This window comes from Perna viridis, chromosome 5 (assembly GCF_037379345.1).
Source record: "Perna viridis isolate PV_CMFRI_1.1 ecotype Kerala chromosome 5, ASM3737934v1, whole genome shotgun sequence".
Taxonomy (NCBI): Eukaryota; Metazoa; Mollusca; class Bivalvia; order Mytilida; family Mytilidae; genus Perna; species Perna viridis.
In genome coordinates, this window is record NC_142449.1 from 5,206,033 (window position 1) to 5,224,996 (window position 18,964).

The 18,964-nt window shown below is 32.5% G+C and overlaps 2 protein-coding genes across 9 annotated transcripts in view; both read right to left on the bottom strand.

Moving 5' to 3' along the window:
• Positions 1-9,023, bottom strand: part of LOC148615706 (uncharacterized) — a 36,196-nt gene extending 27,173 nt beyond the window's left edge. For both annotated transcript variants that reach the window (XM_088582209.1, XM_088582208.1), the window contains exons 1-3: positions 8,890-9,023; positions 5,055-5,111; positions 2,273-2,733 (exon numbers count right to left, since the gene is read on the bottom strand). In XM_088582209.1, the coding sequence (XP_088438335.1) occupies positions 2,273-2,693 (421 nt within the window). In that variant the 5' untranslated portion in view covers positions 2,694-2,733; positions 5,055-5,111; positions 8,890-9,023. The remainder of the gene's footprint in view (positions 1-2,272; positions 2,734-5,054; positions 5,112-8,889) is intronic.
• Positions 9,024-11,504: 2,481 nt separating this feature from the next.
• Positions 11,505-18,964, bottom strand: part of LOC148615707 (septin-7-like) — a 39,595-nt gene continuing 32,135 nt past the window's right edge. For 3 of the 7 annotated variants that reach the window (XM_088582217.1, XM_088582213.1, XM_088582219.1), the window contains exons 11-14: positions 18,394-18,529; positions 16,966-17,108; positions 14,841-14,857; positions 11,505-13,953 (exon numbers count right to left, since the gene is read on the bottom strand). In XM_088582217.1, coding sequence (XP_088438343.1) covers positions 13,913-13,953; positions 14,841-14,857; positions 16,966-17,108; positions 18,394-18,529 — 337 coding nt within the window. In that variant the 3' untranslated portion in view covers positions 11,505-13,912. Of the gene's footprint in view, positions 13,954-14,840; positions 14,858-14,928; positions 14,950-16,965; positions 17,109-18,393; positions 18,530-18,964 lie in introns of all 7 variants that reach the window. The other 4 variants (XM_088582218.1, XM_088582216.1, XM_088582220.1 and 1 more) reach the window with 2 other exon arrangements.

Below are 18,964 nucleotides of genomic sequence, written 5' to 3' on the forward strand. Positions count from 1 at the left end.
TCTTTCTGCTTTCCATGTAGTGAATAATGACAAAGTTTCACCAAATAGGAAGATTGTAATAAAACTTGCTTACAATATAAGCATCATCTATATCATGCCATATATCAAAGAAGAAGGGGCATTAAACGATCTTATTTGCCTAAAATACAACTGAAAATTAACCATCAAGTGTTGAAAGTGTAAATCCATGACAAATCATTGTCTTTAAGAACCCGAAAGGTTAAATGTGAAGGCCTAGACAATCATGATGTTATGACCTACATGTATAGTTCAGACAAATTGGACTCTGGACATAGTGAAAGGTAAGAATTTAATTTTTACAACTGATTAACAATCTTTTTTGAACTTCCAAAATAATAGAACCAATAGTTTAGTTTATTATAACATGTAGGGAACAGTAATATCAATCTATTCTTCCTGTAAGGATGGATAAACCATCATAACACAAAATAAACCTTTCTACATTAGGGAAGAGACTTCCACAAAATCAATGAATATTTATAAATAATCTCCAACATAAAAATGTAAGATTTGTGGGAGAATTTCGATGGAAATTACTTATTTTCTTGGAAAAATACCCAATTATGGAATATTTACATTAAAAAAAAAAGAACAAAGCTGATAAAGCCCACATTTGATCCCCTGCTTTACACTTGAAATTAGAAATTTGATATGGGAAAGATTTACCTGTTGTTTAGAATGTTAAATGAAAGATTTAGAAAGTTCAACCACATTCATAAGCATATCATGTTTAAATGATTAAAAATATGGTGACTAAATTTGGAAAATCTGCTTATTTTGCATCAAATTTGACAAAATAGGACACTTTTTGGAGCATTATTTCCTTTTTTAAGTGTCTCCGCCAACTTGACCAAAATTATTGTTTATATGATTTATAAATGCGTCCAAATCAGTTAAGATATCCCTGGGTCATGTTGGCTGAGACCTGATTAGAAATAACAAAATTCGCTGTGAAAAAAAAAATGGCATTTTTCTCAATTTTGTAGTTTTTGGCAGATTTTCTCTTTCCATAAAACTGGAAATTGATGAAATGGTGTAAATTTAAAACCATATAAAAAAAAGTGTAATCATCCATTTAACAATGCATGTCACAATTTTTGTCATTTACTTCCAATTTTTTTTATAGGGAACCAAATATGGTCCTTATCGTTTCTTCTCCTTTACTTTTGCATATAAATCTCCCATGTCAGAGTTCTAAATATCAATACAGGTATGCAAGTTAAACACATGTGTTTAACATTATTTTGAAGCAGAAGTTATGATCCACTGAATTAAATACTAAATACAGTAATAAATGTCTCATTTTCCTGGGATACTGATGGAGGTTCAAATAAGAACATTTGTGTTATCTCCCTTGGAATATTTTTTTTTTTGTAACTGGGGTCTCACTGTTTAGTATCATGGAATTTATTTTTATTATGACTCAAGGAACACCATCCTCTGGAATCTGGATTTCTAAGTTTTCAATTGCATTAAACTTATTTTTTTTATTCTCTTACTGAATGCTTGCCAAAAGGTGAGGTAAATTTATTTGCTTAAATCATTGCATAACAAAAACTAGATAAAAAAGTTGTATTAAGATTGTCTCAGAAACCTGTTTGTGTTAAGGAGGCATCAATGACAAATACATGTATAATACAATGTCCTAAATCAAAATAGGGCATAAATAGGAAGTGATATCTGAAAAACATGCTGTTTAACATTATGAAATTTTGAAATAGCTATAATTTTGGGGAAATTAGTGAAAAATAAAAAAAAACCTTTGGCCCTGAATACCTCTATACATGTATATACATCCTGCAAATTTTTTTAAACAACAGACAAAAACAAAAGGAAACAGCCAGACTATTTACCTCCATTTTCTCTATACTTTAACATGTATCTCTAATTTTGCTAATATTTAATGAAAATCAAAATCTTTTGGTCCTGCACATTTAAACTATGAGTATAAACAGCCTACAAAAACCAGCAGTTAAAAACTGCATATAGGAGAAGAAACAAACCATGTAACCCCTATCAAGGATGTATGGATAGGTTAAATTAATATGCCCCTTACTTTAAGCCAGCAGAGGCCATTATAATCACAATCATTAAATATTTACATCTGAATTGGATTTTTCTCCATATTACAAAACTTAAAGCTGCAGTTTACTCTAAGATTACAGTGTTTATTTTTTGTTGGTTATAGGTTTTAAAACATTCATTAAAATTTCCTTCACAAAATCAGAAGCATTTGAATTTTATTTTTTACCTGGAATCAGAAATCCATTATTTTGAACAGCCCCTGGATCACTTATCCTTTTTTCTGATTCTAAGGATATCCTATGAGGTGGGTTAGTCCCTCCAGCAACAGAACCTCTTCTGGGCTGAGATTTAAACCTCCGAATAGCCTCAGAATCAAAAGTAAAGTATTCAGGTTCTGGTGATGGCTTCCCACTGCTAGCTTCCTCAACATTCAGAACTGGAGTTGTTTCTGTGACTGGTACCTCTGATTGTCTTGCACTGCTTGGCTCTTCTAGGGTAAAGACTGGGTTACTGACACCACCAGGAAGCTCCACATTGCCCTGGATTAGACTTTCCTGAGAGGCTGATGACATTTTTATCACTGGGATTTCATTAATTTCAAATCTTGGAGCATTGATATTCTCCTTTTCATCACACATGGTCCACATCAATTCATTCTATACAGCAGCACACTCAACGTCAAAGAGTCTGAAATAATAATAATTATACCAGAATTCCTTCAGTAATTCTTCGATACCCTGAGACAGGTACAAAAAAACTTTGAGTACTCATATCAAAAAACAAACCGTAATTTCTTTTAAGTGCAGAAAATCAGACTACTGAACATATTCAAATATTTTGTTACAAAAAAAATATCATTATCTGGGATAAAACTGTGAGAAAAATGTGTTCCCTAATGATGGATGTATTTGTACCAAAACCAATCCTAGATAGTTGGAAAAAATTGACCAAGGAAATAAACATACAGCTTATACAAATGTTGCAATCAATTATGATAGCATTAACAAGAGAAAGGTCTTAAGAGCAAATATCATTTTCATGAGCACAGCAGATACATGTACCTTTATAACTGTAATAACTGAATGCACATTTTCTTTTAAGCTGGAGATTTAAAAAAGTGAGATACATCATTTTTAGTAATAATAGTGATTTTCATTCTATTTATTGACCTGCACAACCTCTACAAATTCCTTGAAAACACTGATATTTCTTGACATCCATTCCAACTTAAGTTTTGTTAATAAAAAAAAAATGTATCTTGAGTATCCTGATACAGTATAGGATCTGATGCATGTGTGGCAATGAAAGTTTTCCAAATCTTAAGGAAATAGTTATTCCTTGAACATTACATGGAAACATTAGTAGGCATGACCCAAACCCCGCCCCCTATTTTCCCAAGACAGCAAACATTTGTTTTCACAAGGTGAAATCAATTTTTTTCTAAGTTTTAAACTACTTAAGTAGAATTCTTTATAAAAAAAATCAGACAAAATGTGATTCATTCATGTCAAAAACCTTACTCACTTGTATTTCTTGGTCAGAGAATGTTTCTGATCACATAATCAATCTTTCATTTAGCCACTGCACTTTTGATATATAAATCATATAGATTGTACATGAAATTGGTACTTTGCAAAAGTTATCATTCTTGATTAGGTTGATTTTAGTAGGAGATGAATGTATGTATTCTCAAAAGTTCTAAATATTGAAATTATTATTGTAATGTGAAAATATAGCATATGTAGACTGAAAAACCATTGCTTGTTTAGTGGGTATTTCTACAACATACATCACTTTACCACTGTCATTGTCTGAATTTTATATGGACTGGTACTTAACAGCACACTATTCCATATCCCCCCCCCCAAAAAAAAAAAAATAAATCAAATGGTTGCTGCCCAACATCAGGATTTGATTTCTTCAAAAAAGCAATTTTTTCGCTTGCATTGGTTCAGCATCTCAAAGAAGGACTGTATTTTGTTAGTAATGGCTTGTGAATATACTGCTAACTTTAATTCCCATAACTCAGGAAAAATATGAAACTTAGCAAAAAGAATACACATGTTAAACTTTTGTGATACTTGTAAGCATGAGCTATGTACATTTGAGATTAGTGAAAATGAAAAATAGTTTAAGCAAATTGTGCTCTTGACAGAATCATCTTTAAAATTATATAATTTTTATTACATAAAACTGAGTTTGAAATACTTAATTAACAATTAGTTGACCAAATTCATTAAATTTCCCTTGGGCAATTACTGATGAATAATAAGTAATTAATGATTTTTACAGGTAAATTTTGACATTTTTATTATATTTTAGTGTTTTGAGAACACACCCTTCCTCAGTATTTTCATCATAACTTTCCCATTATCAATTTGTCAATTTTATAACTTAAATAACTGAAACCCTGAATAATTTCTCTTTTCCCAGTGTGCATAAGTCAAATGTAAATCTTATAGGCTTTATAAATTCAACCAGTATAAAGATCAGTGGGCCACAGTTATTTCATACATTATATAGACCTTTTTAGGAGTGACCAGTCCCGGTAATATAACCTAAAGTACCTGGTTATTTCAAACCATGTTTTATCCACTGCCAGATTTTCACTGAGGACATTTTCAAAAAGGGAGACAACTGTACAATTTACAAATTCAGCGTTTCTCAAATTGTAGAGATTTCAGTAGACCAAAACTGGTAATACTACCTGACACATTTAAACGTTGACTTCCAACTCCTTCTTTAACCTAATGTAGATTTCTTTTTTCATCCTCGTAAGGAAATGCGTTGGGGGAATCTATATTACCAGTAAGCAAAAGGCATGAAATACAAATTTCGCTGTTATCGCATTCTGGTCTAACTTGGTGCCATCATTTGAGTATGGAGAAACGGGATTTTTAGGAGTAATATAGTTTTGCTTTTACATGCTAATGACAATTATCATTAATTTCACTGGAGATGACGAAAAATTGGTTGGCGAGATACTTCTTGATATGATGTCAACTGACCTGACAGAAATTTTCTCATGACGAATTCTGGTCCATCCGACTAGTAAGTACTGCTACCTTAAAAACAAATTTAATAGTTCATTGCCAAATGAATAATTAGCATGACTGGGGTCCTTTTAATTTACACAACTATGAAAAGAAGGAAATTATTGTCACCGTTCAAAAGTTTATATAAAAAATGCAATTCAGCATGAACACAATTTTATAATTAAAGTAACAATATGATATAAAATTAAATTTATGATTTTTTTTGGTACAAACTCGTAATTTCGTTTTTTCTTTCTCCGTTCTTTGATTTAGGTTTTTATTTTTAATTTCAATTTTTTATTATATGTTGGTTGTTTTTGTTGACTTCATGCATCTCAAACAAAGCACTTCGCAATTTACAGCTGATTTTTTAGTATTACTTTGTCAGTTTCTCAATGGTTTGAACTAGTGTATTAGACATGCCATGTTTTTTTATCCATATACTAGTAGTCATGACTAATGATCGACTATATGGATGATCGCAACATACTTTATGCCCCAATCCAGGAACCAGTAGTCCAGTCGTTTCTAAATACGTTCTTTGTTATTCGTTTTACGTTTTTTTATAAGTAAAGGTCAATTTTCGGCTTTTATGAATAGTTTCACTTTATTTATTTTGCGGCCCTTTACATACAGCTTGCTTTATGGCATGGGTTTTGCCTTTCATAGAAGACCTTGTGGTGGCCTGTAGAAGTTTATTTGTATGTTGCTTGGCTTTTTGTGGATGACTGTCTCAATGGCAATCATATTTCTATAAGTCTTGTCTTCAATGCGATGGTTTTTTTTTATAAGAATACGTTGGAAAACGTCAATAACGTCCACACGTATCTTATTTACATCAATACCCATTTTAATTCCCAAAATGCGTTCACAAGCTTTTAAAAAAATATTGCATTAACATTGGATTGGTAAAGAGTCGTGACGCACTTGTTTTAAGAATTCGCATTCGCTGAAATCGTCCGTTTACACGGCATTGAATGCGAATTGAATGCGAATTCAATAAAATTTATTGAATTCGCGTATCAAAAACATATCCAAAAGCGAATTTTAAATTGCGCATTATTTCAATTCGCATTAATTTGCATTGGAAATTCGTTTTACGTGTGACTGTGTTACTGGATTAGAATTTGCCTTGAATGCATAATTTGTCCGTATGGACGCACCAATAGACTGAACCCACAGCAAGTGGCGATTGCAGTTTATCATGTAAATGTAGTAACTTTTTGACATTTCAATAACTTTTACAATTAGATTTCATTAGTAGAAATAATATATAAATCATGCTTTCTCTTTTATAAACACTTTGAGTAACGTTATCTGGATGAAATTTATATGATGTCTTATTTTTATCATATTACAAACGCTCATTTTGGAGAATTTACTTTTCCATTGAAGATAACTATATGCAAATATATCCATCATCAATTTCTTTAAATAGACTTATTCAAGCAGTTTTTTTTCGATCATATTCCAATTACGAGTCACTATTGCATTAGGCTTTGCTTTTATGTAAAGTTTTCTCTTTTGTTTTTGTTTGTTTGTTTAATTTGTTTTGTGTTTTTTCCCATTAAACGGTTCTACGGAACTTTTAATGTTCGTAGAAGATTCACAAATGTGATAAGCAGATTATCGTTATCTCGAGCGGAATTCCATCAAATTAAGAAATTCAAGGCAGCTTGAAATTTTGTGATAGTCAGTGGCGTTTTAGAAAGAAATTTGGGGGTAATACGTAGTGAGATTTAACGTTAACGTGAATTTGCCTGATTTGTTTCACCCCCGAATCCAAACAAATAATGGTTGCTTAGTCTTAACATGCTGAATGAGAGTCATCGAGCTCTAAGACCACGTAGATGTAACAACAGAAAACAAGATTTCATTTATTTTCTGCATTTTGTGATAAAGAAATGATGCCATCGTTAGTATTATCACACTAAGACAATCAAGCGCCTCTTTTCTAATATTTATATTTTTCCAGATATATTTTGTAAGCTGGTCTTGTGAATGGACCGTGTGTAAATATGAGTCACAGTGGGTTTCTTTTTTAATGACATCGTCTGATCAGAATAAGAAACAGTAACAGCAGAAGCAGCAATTTTAAGGAGATTAATTAATATTTGATTCCAGCATCTCTTTCTCACAAATTGCAAGAACCATGCGATGTTCTCTTGGTCTCCATACCTAGGAACATCAAACTTTATTTGAAATCATTTTCTAGAAGTAAAGATTTTTAAGTAGGTAGAAGTTGGTATTCATATTCATCACTGAGTTGCTGTTTTTATGCAAAATTACCAACACCATGTTTAGCAGGAATCGACAACTAGTGGTTGTGAAGCGGAAGGTTTTATTGTTTTTTTTCTATAAGTGATGCTTGAAAAGATGAGTGTTTCAGCAATCACTAATTTCTACTAAGTTCGAAAATAGTGACATCTTCTGGGCTAAAAATACTATCGTACGGGTAATTGCAGGAGTTTTGGGTCTGGTCAAATGCTATATGTGGCTAGTCTGAAGTTTTTCTTGATGAGTTGTTTCCAGATACTGTCATTTTGACGCTTCAGGGTATTATAATTGAATCAAAATTATTACGATGAAAGATTAATTTTGTTAGTTAATTTGCTCATTGAGAACGGTTACCTATAAAATTAATGAGATTCGACGAAGAGGTGGTCCAGTATGCCGTGGGACCACCCCAGGATCCGCCACTGGTATCTAGAACATTTGTTGTTTCGTGATACCAAAATTGAGTTTTTTTTTTTATTTTTTTTTTTTGTGTGTGTGTCCGCTGAAATTCTAATATTTTTCCAAGAACTTACCCACTTAACAGGCGACATGTTATCTATCTGCCTCAGGACTGTAGAACTGAGACGCTTTTGTTATTGAGATAATGTTTCAATTGTATTTTAACTCTCTTCTAATATCAAATCAGGAAATTCTTAAATCAAACAAATATTCCAAATCAATCGTTGTACACTATCGATTTCTGTCTGCTTGTAGTTTCGTTACCATGGTATTTATGATTTCCGGCATTAAAGTGTGTTTACCCATTATAAAGACTTCGAAAGAAATAGCACATAACGCCAAATAGAGCTGGTATATACCCCTTCATTAAATAGTTAATCATAGAATTCTCAATCAGATTTTAAAGGTAAAATACAAGTAAAAATTATACATTTTAGAAACATAACCCCCAATGTTTACTTAAACCTTAAATTAAAAGTGGGCAAACCAAGATGACACCGTTTAAATGAAGGGTACTAACAAAAATAACAATCGAATGTCGGATGACCACACAAAATTGAATTATCAGGGTCTATACTATCTAAACACATTGTAAAGAAATAAAGTTACTAAATTTATCAATGACAAACTTGCCACATACCGAGATATTTATACAAAGCCACTATTTACACAAAGTTTGGGACCTTTTTTCACATTAAACATAACAATATTTTTTTTACCAACAAGAATGCGCACAACATCCACTTCTGTAATTATTAAAAAAACACATGCATGTAAACATATACAGAAAAGTCCGAGTTTTCTTTCCTGAAATCAAACATGTAATTCAATTCTGAGACAAAATATTGCGTTATTATTCAACATGAAAGATCTATCTGTTTGCAAACGCCAACCCTTTTCCAATGCAATCCATCGAGTTAAAACAGCTTGGTGCTGAAAGATTCTGTACCTCCGTTTGGCATTTCTTCAATGGTAAGATTCTCTAATTAGGATGAAATGTTAAAATTGTCATCCCTGTTCTAAGAGAGAAATACACATTAGGTTAACCATAAAATGACTGTAAAATACATACCCTGAACGAAACTGCGTTTTATCCATGTTCGAATGCCATGAGTATTCATGATAAGATCTTGGAATCTGTCACTGACATTGTCACCTCAGCTTCTGTATTTACCTGAGTAATATCTTGATCGATTTCACGATGAGACCTCATTAAATCGATATTTAATACCACCAGTTTCACATGATTACCTTATTTATCGCTGATTTACTTTGAATTTTGATCAAAAGTCGATACAAGGATATGTAATATCGCTTATAAGGTTTCGTTAATGAAGCCACGTGTTCATTAAGTCTGAAATTGACGTCTTTGTCAACTGTAATGAGATAGACAATAAGGCTGCAGATCAGCTGTATGAGCTCCGTGTTCTGTAAGTCTGTAATCCAAAGTATTTCAAAAAGAAGAAAATCGGTGTTATTAAATAAAGGTATGATTAGAGGTATGTTAGATCATTATACGTGTTCAATTTTCAATCACATTATATTTTTCTGTATACAAAGCCTGGATTCAAAGATTGCGATTTCTGACAAATAAAACTCCTATAGACAATTTTGAAGGGCAAATCATTCTTTATGTTGACTGTCACAGCCTGTCTTTCTATAGTTTTTAAAGGAAACCTACCAGCGAAAACTACAAGATCACGGAGTAACGTTGAAATGTAATATTCTTTTAAATGTATATTTAATAGGAACGAAATTCCTTGAATGACGGTATTTTTCATATAAAAAAACATAGAACATAACATGTAAATCTTTATGCAAGAATATATTTTAGTTTGCTTGTGATTTTATCGCCTTTACATCCACGGACATGGTGCTGTGGTTCTGATTGTTATGTCAACTAATCAGCAAAATTGTATATAGAGAGGTATCTAGAGGTTTGTAAACGCAGTAGTTGCAGGTTATTATTGCTCTTTTTTGCTCAATATTCGCATGAAATTAACATAATGTTCAAACAAAAGGGGATTCCAACCTCAGGAGCTCAACACAAGGACCCATTGGCATTATCGGCGATATATCAAGGCAATACCGATATAAGCCAGGATTATAATTGAATATCTATGCTCCACAAGGCACAGCTTGATACAACCACGGGAATCGAACCATGAGCAGTTGGGGCATATACGAAACACAATTCAAGCTCGATACAGCTTTGTATTTTATATTGATTAGACATTTGACACAGAATATGAGCTTGACCAGAATCAAAGTGGTCATTTTTGTCCTTAATTCCTAATTCTATAAAATCCCAACCTGCCCTGACCGGGGTATGGCCGTTTGCAGTACGATGTCAAAGAGATACATTCACTTTTAATCCATTTTCATACTACCCTCCACCTCCCAAAAAAAAAATGCAGAATAATGGTATAACCCTGTCGTCGACGTCGGAAGCACATTGATCCTCGGGACATGGCGGAGGATCTTATAGTTTTTGGAAGCTTTTGCCCACCCCCTTTGAAAATAAGGGCTAAAAGAGGGAAAATATGTGTTGTTATTAAAATTGAAAGGAAATAAACGGGTACTAAATGAGGAAATGTTCATAAAATGGGTGTTATTGTTTTTCAATTGCATTTTTCAATCAGATTTCAGATATCTCTTATGGTGTTAGAGTTATAAGGGACCAAAGGAGTCACGCCCCAAAAATAAAAATAAACATTTTTATTTTTGATCCGATTTTGATTTTTTTATTAGATCCCTCATGAAAATCCCTGCCTTTTTCAGTTAGATCTTAGATTTCTATTATGGTTTTTGAGTTTTAAGGTGCCAAAGTGACCATGCCTATCCAAAATCAACTTTTTAACTTTTTTTTTCATCAGATCACTGTAGTACGTGGGCTGAGATAACCTCCTTGCACCCCCACTCATCAACCAAAACATGATTTTCAGCTACCCTTCTACCTCCCATTTACGAATCTTTTTGTCGCCAAGAAATAAACTGAAGCATTTTTGTATTTTTTGGCTACTTTTTATACCTCATCGAGACTAAAATTCATTTTTTACGGTTTTTTAAATTCTTCAAACTCCTTGTTCCTACATATCAAATGTGCTAATACTAAACAGAAAATACCAAAATAAGCCATTCTTCACTGAAGCATAAATACTCTACGGGTTTTGACATTACATATATGTACATGTGTGTAGTTTCTTCATACATGCTGTCCCAGGAAGACTTAGACGCTCGAACAATTGAGTCACAAAAATCTTGGATTTTTGATCCAGTGGGGTACAGATATATGCTTTTACCGAAAAAGAAATCGAAAATATTCTTTGGTGATAAGTTGATTCGGTAATGGGAAGTATAAAGGTAGCTGAAAATCACCATGAAGTTGAAGAGTGGGGGGAGTGCACGGTTCACTCTACCAGTGTCATTTTACAGGTTTCACTCTACCAGTCATTTCATAGGTTTCACTCTACCACTGCGATTACACAGGTTTCACTCTATCACCGCCATTTCACAGGTTTCACTCTACCACTTTTATTTCACAAGATTTCACTCTACCACTGTCATTTCACAATTCTATTTCAAAGTATAAAATGTATGTCAGTTTTTGTCACACTGAGTTAATATTCAGGTTCAGTTGTATTTCAGGGGCAATCAAGGCAGTGACTGTAAAAAGAAAAGACTACATTTCAGCTTTTATAAAGTCTGTTTTTTTCAGTTTTTATATCATTACAATTAAAACATTTATTAATAAGTACAAAATTTATAATGAACAAAAAAAACATGACCAATGAAACATGTTCAATGTCTGCATAGATAAGCAATGCAAATAAGCAAAAATTATACTCAAGATTTTTAATCACATTAAATTGAAGCCTAAGGTGTATGAGATATGATTATCAATGATTCCTGTTACTGATCATGATTTTAATTGACCTTATTATATAAGACTGGCCAAAGATGTACTGTTTCTTGTTTAGAATTGGTTTTTAATAAATATAATTATGTATGCTTTGCACAAGTATTAATTTTATCAAGTTTCAAAATTAATGAACCAAATGGCAAAATTTGTGCTGAACACAGAAACCACACAGATACATATAAATGATTTATTTTCCTGAGAAAACAATATTCAGTTCATCCATGAAAAGCTAATGGCAGTGAAAATAATATGAATTAATGGTATTTTTTTTCTGTGAAAAACCCAAAGACGGACTTGGACTTATTATAGCAGCATCACAATGAAGTATTATATATGGATGGTAAGTAAATAAATTATAGACAATTGATAATGATAATATAATCAGTATATATGTTAAACATTGTGATCATATTTGACTAGACATATGTTATATAAATGTGTACACAGTTCAACAATGTGGCATTACTATACACATGGTTTATTGATAATAGTCCTTTTATGATTAACTTTTAAACCCACAGATGCCTTTTCAAAAGAGATTTGTTTACAATTATCATTATTTCTATTATGAGATCATTTTTTTATGATTTTCTTTTCCATTTGTACCCAGTACATAATTTAATGCTTAGTTTTTAGCAATTTTATAATAATGAACATCAAAATGTAACATTAGTTACCTGAAAATCTTAATGACAAAGCAGCATCATGATATGACAGTTTACAATGGAAACTGAACAATATCAATGGAGGTCATCTGTTTGAAATGTCTACATCAATTCAAAAATGTTGTTCCAATGTAAAATTGTTTAACAGTTTATTAAGGAGGTAGACCTAGGGTAAGGGACATTACTCTTGAAATCAGTGTTATGTTTGTATCATATTCAATTTCAATAAAGCCTTTCAAGCTTTCCTTTGAACCAGCATGAAATCAGTCAATGTTACTTTGATGCTTACATGAGATTGATGTAAAGAGGTGAATACAAATGTTCCAATGAGGTGTGATCCTACCTAGATCTAACCCCTTAAGCTGTTCATAGTTTGTAAAGCTACAGCAACTTAAGCATCAAATCTCTAAAGAGCAGAACTACTGAAGTAAACAAACAGACCAAATCAATAGCTGAACACGTATTTCTAAGATTCTAACAATAGTCTATAAAAGTAAATGCCAAAATCTGATTCTGACAAAGAATGTTATACATTTATAAATACATAAAACAAAATACATTTATACAAAATATAAAACAACACATATATTAAAGACTTTAAGGTTGACAATGCCAAAATCTGGTATGTATAAAAATTCTTGGTTCCTTCCACACATAAGGTTATTTATGGAAAAAAATGTTTTCACTCAATACTTTAACCTAACAGGAAGTGGCATATCATCTCCTAAATTTATTAAATTTGTAATAACCTATGATCTCTGGCTAATCCATCATTTTTACCCCTTTTTATATCTTCCATTTTGTGATTTAAAAAAAAAGCACTGAAATTTTAATATGAATCTTGATCCCTCTGTATAGTAAGGAAGCAGCCTTATATATTAGTGCAATTCATTTTCTAACACAAGCCCCATCCCTTTTATGTACAAATATTCTATCATTTCTAAACATTTCTAGCTATGAATAGGATTTCTATAATTATCAGCCAAAGTAAATCTACTTCAATCATAGCGGTACATCTTTAATGTCATAGGTAAGACAATAGGATATTCCAAGTCACCTGACTTTTTACCTGACATCATGGAACCCTCAGATGTTAAACAGTGTATGAGAAACCTTCATTATAATAAACTTGATATAATTGTTACTATTATGCTTATAAGTTATATCACTAAAGCAGCACTTAAAACATGATGAAAGCTCCTCATTCAAGTATGTGTACCTTACAAAAACGAAATTACGAGGAAACCAATACTTTCTTGGAAAATAGCATATTAATAGATAAATATGTTAAATCCCTAGTGAAAAAGTAAGCTGCTTTCTGCAGATTTACACAGAAAGTTCCACCAATTACAAAGACTTCTTCAGAACACTATGCACTAATTCCAGTGGAGATATTCAGCACCATTGTCAGTTTATTACATGAGCAAACCATTGTTAATCCATGCATTACAATACTGTTCCCATGACAACCACAGCTACTGGTTATGTCATCATTGTTATAAATAGAATCAGGAATTAAAATAGCCTCTTCTTTTCTTTCTTGTGAGAGCTGAAATAGATAAGGATGCTTCGGTGAGATTTACAACACCTATTAAGTCTCTAAGACACAAAATATATTTTCAGACTTAAGTGATTTTTTCAGACATATCAAGAAATGACTTTTGGTATGATATTTACAAAATGTACAATGGCATAAAAATTCAAGGGTATAAACTCAATTGAATGTATAAGAGGCTAAAAAGTGACAACACCCTCTTTTTTTACTTCAGCATATTGATGGAAACAATTAATTAGTTAAACAAGAATCTACTTATATCACATACACACAATCCTCATTCATTCTTTGAAAATCATATAAATTTACCAGAAAACATCAAGGCTTTAATGAATAGCAACAAAAATAAAAACAGAACTTGTTTGTTTAAAGTTAAAATGGTGCAAAGAATCAAGATGTTGAGTTACAAGATTTGTGTGAAGAAGTAGAAATTTAATTTGGGAGATATACAACTTCATACACATTAGAAAATGTGTGACTTGATGTGTATAGGGACAAAGGAATATAAATTGTGCAATATGAGGAGACAAGATACTAGTCATCCCCTCTAACCTGGGTAGGAGTACAGGACATGTTAAATTGACACTAATAAAGCCTAGTCTTAAACCATTTGGGTCTTCTAACTATAATCATTCATTGTAAATAAAAATTTCATTATCTACTGGAATTTGACAATTCCTTCCATGATTTTCAACTTGTAGCAATTTCATTACATGTTCAATAAACAAAACTGTAAATGTTAAATAGACCAGTTTATCTCTATAGACAATAATGTCAAGATTATGGCTTTTATAGTGTTAAAAAACATATGAAGCACTAATATCCCTACTGCTGGGATAACATACTAGCATCTGAATAATATCTGATATATAAAAGCTTACACTTCTGTTTTTCATGGCTACCAAATATATTGTAATATAATTTATATAGCAATTACACCATGAGAAATTTGAATCTCTTTAGTCCTACCTTGGAGAATTTTTCATTAAACTGTAATAGTAATTAATAATAATTGAAGTTTGTGAACAAAACAATTCTTAACCAAGTTTTTCTCTGCTACAATGTTATTCAGTTATATTGTTTCTTTGGAATGGAATCTCAAATTTCATGACAAAATAACTGAAATTGAAAATATTAAACCAACTACTTCTATCAAAAACTAATCCAAGATAGCAATGCTAATTCTCCGTCAGCTGTACAAAATATTCATATAAGCTGCTACAATATAAGTTCAATTAGTTCTGAAAATCTTCTTTTGTATTGTATGACTCTTGATTTTATAGTGACTGAAAATGTTCACACACCTGGGTAATCAGTGAGATAAAGAGGAGATTTGTGAATTGACAAGATTTAAGGTAAATTATTCAATACAAATCTTGTGGTAATTAATTTTGTGACAAACATAACACACTGTGTTTTTGACACACAGGAGAATCTCTTACGAAAGCTCATCGTGCTATTTGCACAATCACAATGTATAGGTTTTTTTCTGGGAGATGTCTTAGAGTATTCAGGTTTATTTTCCACAATGGCTGAATATTCAGGATTATTCTCTGTAACCTTAGAAGGATCAGGCTTTATCTCCAAAGTCTTACTCTTAGAATATGTTGGGGAGATTTCTCCAATCTTAGAATACATTGGTGAGATTTCTCCATTCTTTGAATACTTTGGATAGATTTCTCCATTCTTTGAATGCTTAGGAGAAACCCCCAAGTTCTTAGAATAATCTATACTAATCTTCAAATTTCTACAACAAAAATACATGTATAAGCATTTTCAACAAGTATTGGAAAGTAGTAATATAGCAAAGTAATAAGTGCATCTACATGATACAAAACACAATAGTAGTAAAGAAACAACTAAAGAGGGCTAATAAAAAAAAACATCACTCCATCAGTAAGGGAAGCAAACCAAACTTTAATAGAACAATGTTAGCAAATCTATGATCAACTAAAAGAAATGTGTTCTAATTCTATTTTATTAGCAGTATATTGTCATGCATAAAATAAGATAGAACTCAGCATGGAATGGAACTCACTCCACTAAAAGGACTTCCTAACGCGGAGTGCCACTAAAAGGACTTCCTAATGCGGAGTGCCAATAAAAGGACTTCCAAATGCGGAGTGCCACTAAAAGGACTTCCTAATGCGGAGTGCCAATAAAAGGACTTCTTAAATGCGGAGTGCCACTAAAAGGACTTCCTAATGCAGGGTGCCACTAAAAGGACTTCCTAACGCGGTGTGCCACTAAAAGGACTTCCTAATGCAGAGTGCCACTAAAAGGACTTCCTAATGCGGAGTGCCACTAAAAGGACTTCTTAATGCGGAGTGCCACTAAAAGGACTTCCTAATGCAGGGTGCCACTAAAAGGACTTCCTAACGCGGAGTGCCACTAAAAGGACTTCCTAATGCGGAGTGCCGCTAAAAGGACTTCCTAACGCGGAGTGCCACTAAAAGGACTTCCTAATGCGGAGTGCCAGTAAAAGGACTTCCTAATGCGGCGTGCCACTAAAAGGACTTCCTAATGAGGAGTGCCACTAAAAGGACTTCCTAATGCGGAGTGCCACTAAAAGGACTTCCAAATGCAGAGTGCCACTAAAAGGACTTCCTAATGCGGAGTGTCACTAAAAGGACTTCTTAATGCGGAGTGCCACTAAAAGGACTTCCTAATGCGGAGTGCCACTAAAAGGACTTCTTAATGTGGAGTGCCACTAAAAGGACTTCCTAATGCAGGGTGCCACTAAAAGGACTTCCTAACGCGGAGTGCCACTAAAAGGACTTCCTAATGCGGAGTGCCACTAAAAGGACTTCCTAACGCGGAGTGCCACTAAAAGGACTTCCTAATGCGGAGTGCCAGTAAAAGGACTTCCTAATGCGGCGTGCCACTAAAAGGACTCTCCTAATGAGGAGTGCCACTAAAAGGACTTCCTAATGCGGAGTGCCAATAAAAGGACTTCCTAATGCGGAGTGCCACTAAAAGGACTTCCCAGTGTGGAATAAAACTTACTCTTTAATATTTTCATTAGATCCAGATATACCCATTGCCTCTTCCCATTGCTTTTTTTCTTTCTGAAAAGCTGCCCACTTTTCATCTAATTCTTTTTGTTGTTGTTCTAAGCTTTTCTTGGTGTGTTCTGATCGTCTTTGCAACTAAAAGAGAAATATGTGAAATACAATGTGAGAACTTTCACGGCAAATTGGTAACCATTATAAAATACATGTGTTATTGATAAGCTATTAAATTCATTGTACAAATAGAAATGGTGACACCCCCACTCCCCTCCCTAAAAACAATCCAGAAAACCCAAGAAAGTCATTTAAATGGAAAAGCAAAATAGCTTTAGGAGGTGTACAATGGCCTCATGTGATAAGGTATGACAAATATTCATTTAATTCCTTTCAGTGGTTTGAGAGGTGTTACCCTTAGAACTGGGGAAAGAGGGATGGATTGACAGCATGATCATCATATACCACCCAATTTTCAAGAGGGGTTATTATGATATAATTATAGGCAATGTATGATAAAGCACTACAAAAAAATGAAATCGTTAGCATGGAACAGCTTGATACAACCACAAATGTCAAAGAGAACAATTACGGCAATTAAAGACACCACATTCAAACTTGAAACAACTCTGAAATTGGATTGTGATTAAATGTTCAATTTGTAGAAGGCCTTTTTTGCAGAAATATCAAAGAGTTCAACAAATGCCCTCTATATTTCCTGCATAAATATGTCACATGAAATAAGCTATTTTTACACAATTTGGCTAAATTTCCTAATTTTGATTAATTTCCATCTACAATTTTAGTGCAACAAATGCATTTACAGCAATGGAACTTTGTATTTAACTAAGGCACATATTCACCAAGTGAATTATGCAATTTTCAAATTTATATTTGAAACACTTGAGTTTTTGGGGCTGATTTTGATATTTTCTGAACATATACATAAAAAGCAATTTACACAATGTGAAAAAAATGTTTGCCCCTTGTTCACAAACGTTTAGGGCCAAAACCCCTTTCATCCATCCAAACCTTCCCTCTCTGCTATTTTTTTTTACACAAGTTGTCATCAAGTAACTAGAATTGTGCATTATGTTTAAATCAATTGTTGAAAAGACTGCAAAGCTGATTTTACTAATTTTAAACCTGGTAACGGTCATGCCAATGAAAAAAATCAAAATTTTCAATTATATTTTATAAGATTTTTTTCCTAATTAGTAGGGCATATTTCAATGGCCAAATTCTTCACTAAAATAGTAGGGGTTGGCAGCTCTGCTAATTCTGTTAAAACTAACTCACTGGTGACATCAATAGTTGAAATACATCAAAGCAAAATAATCCAAACTAGACTATGCCTTCTCATCCTATAATATTATAACAGATTGATGATAACCTATGTGTTTGACTTCACTACTTCATTTTCACTTACATCAGCTTCTGATTCTTTAAGTTTCTGTTCCTTTTCTTTAACTTTGGTTTCAAACACATGTTCCATTTCTGCTTCCATTTTCTTCATTTTGATATCATGGTCTCTCTTCTCTTCTGCCATCTGAGTTAAAGGATCCCTGTAAAATAATTACATGCAACAATAATATTCTGAAACATACTGTAAATTGAAAAATCATTGAGGATTTTTTTTATGTATAGTGAAAAATGCCACTGATAATTAAAACTGGCATCATGAAATTATTAACATTTCAGAAATTTTCTCAGAACCATAAACATAAAAACTGTAGATTGATGCTGTTTCTACAATTTATGCAAGGATGTTACATGGTGTTACCATCTCCATTAAGAATTAATTGATGATATATTCTTCAGTATTCTACACTCCTCGTTCTGCACTTAACAGGAAACCTCCCTATTATCTGCAGTATGTGTCATTCTTAGAACATTTATTCTATCAATGGCAAATTAACAATATTGGGCAAGAATAAAGTTCTTGCTTATCCAAAACAATTAACACCAATTCAAGTACATTTTAGACATGTATTAAAATA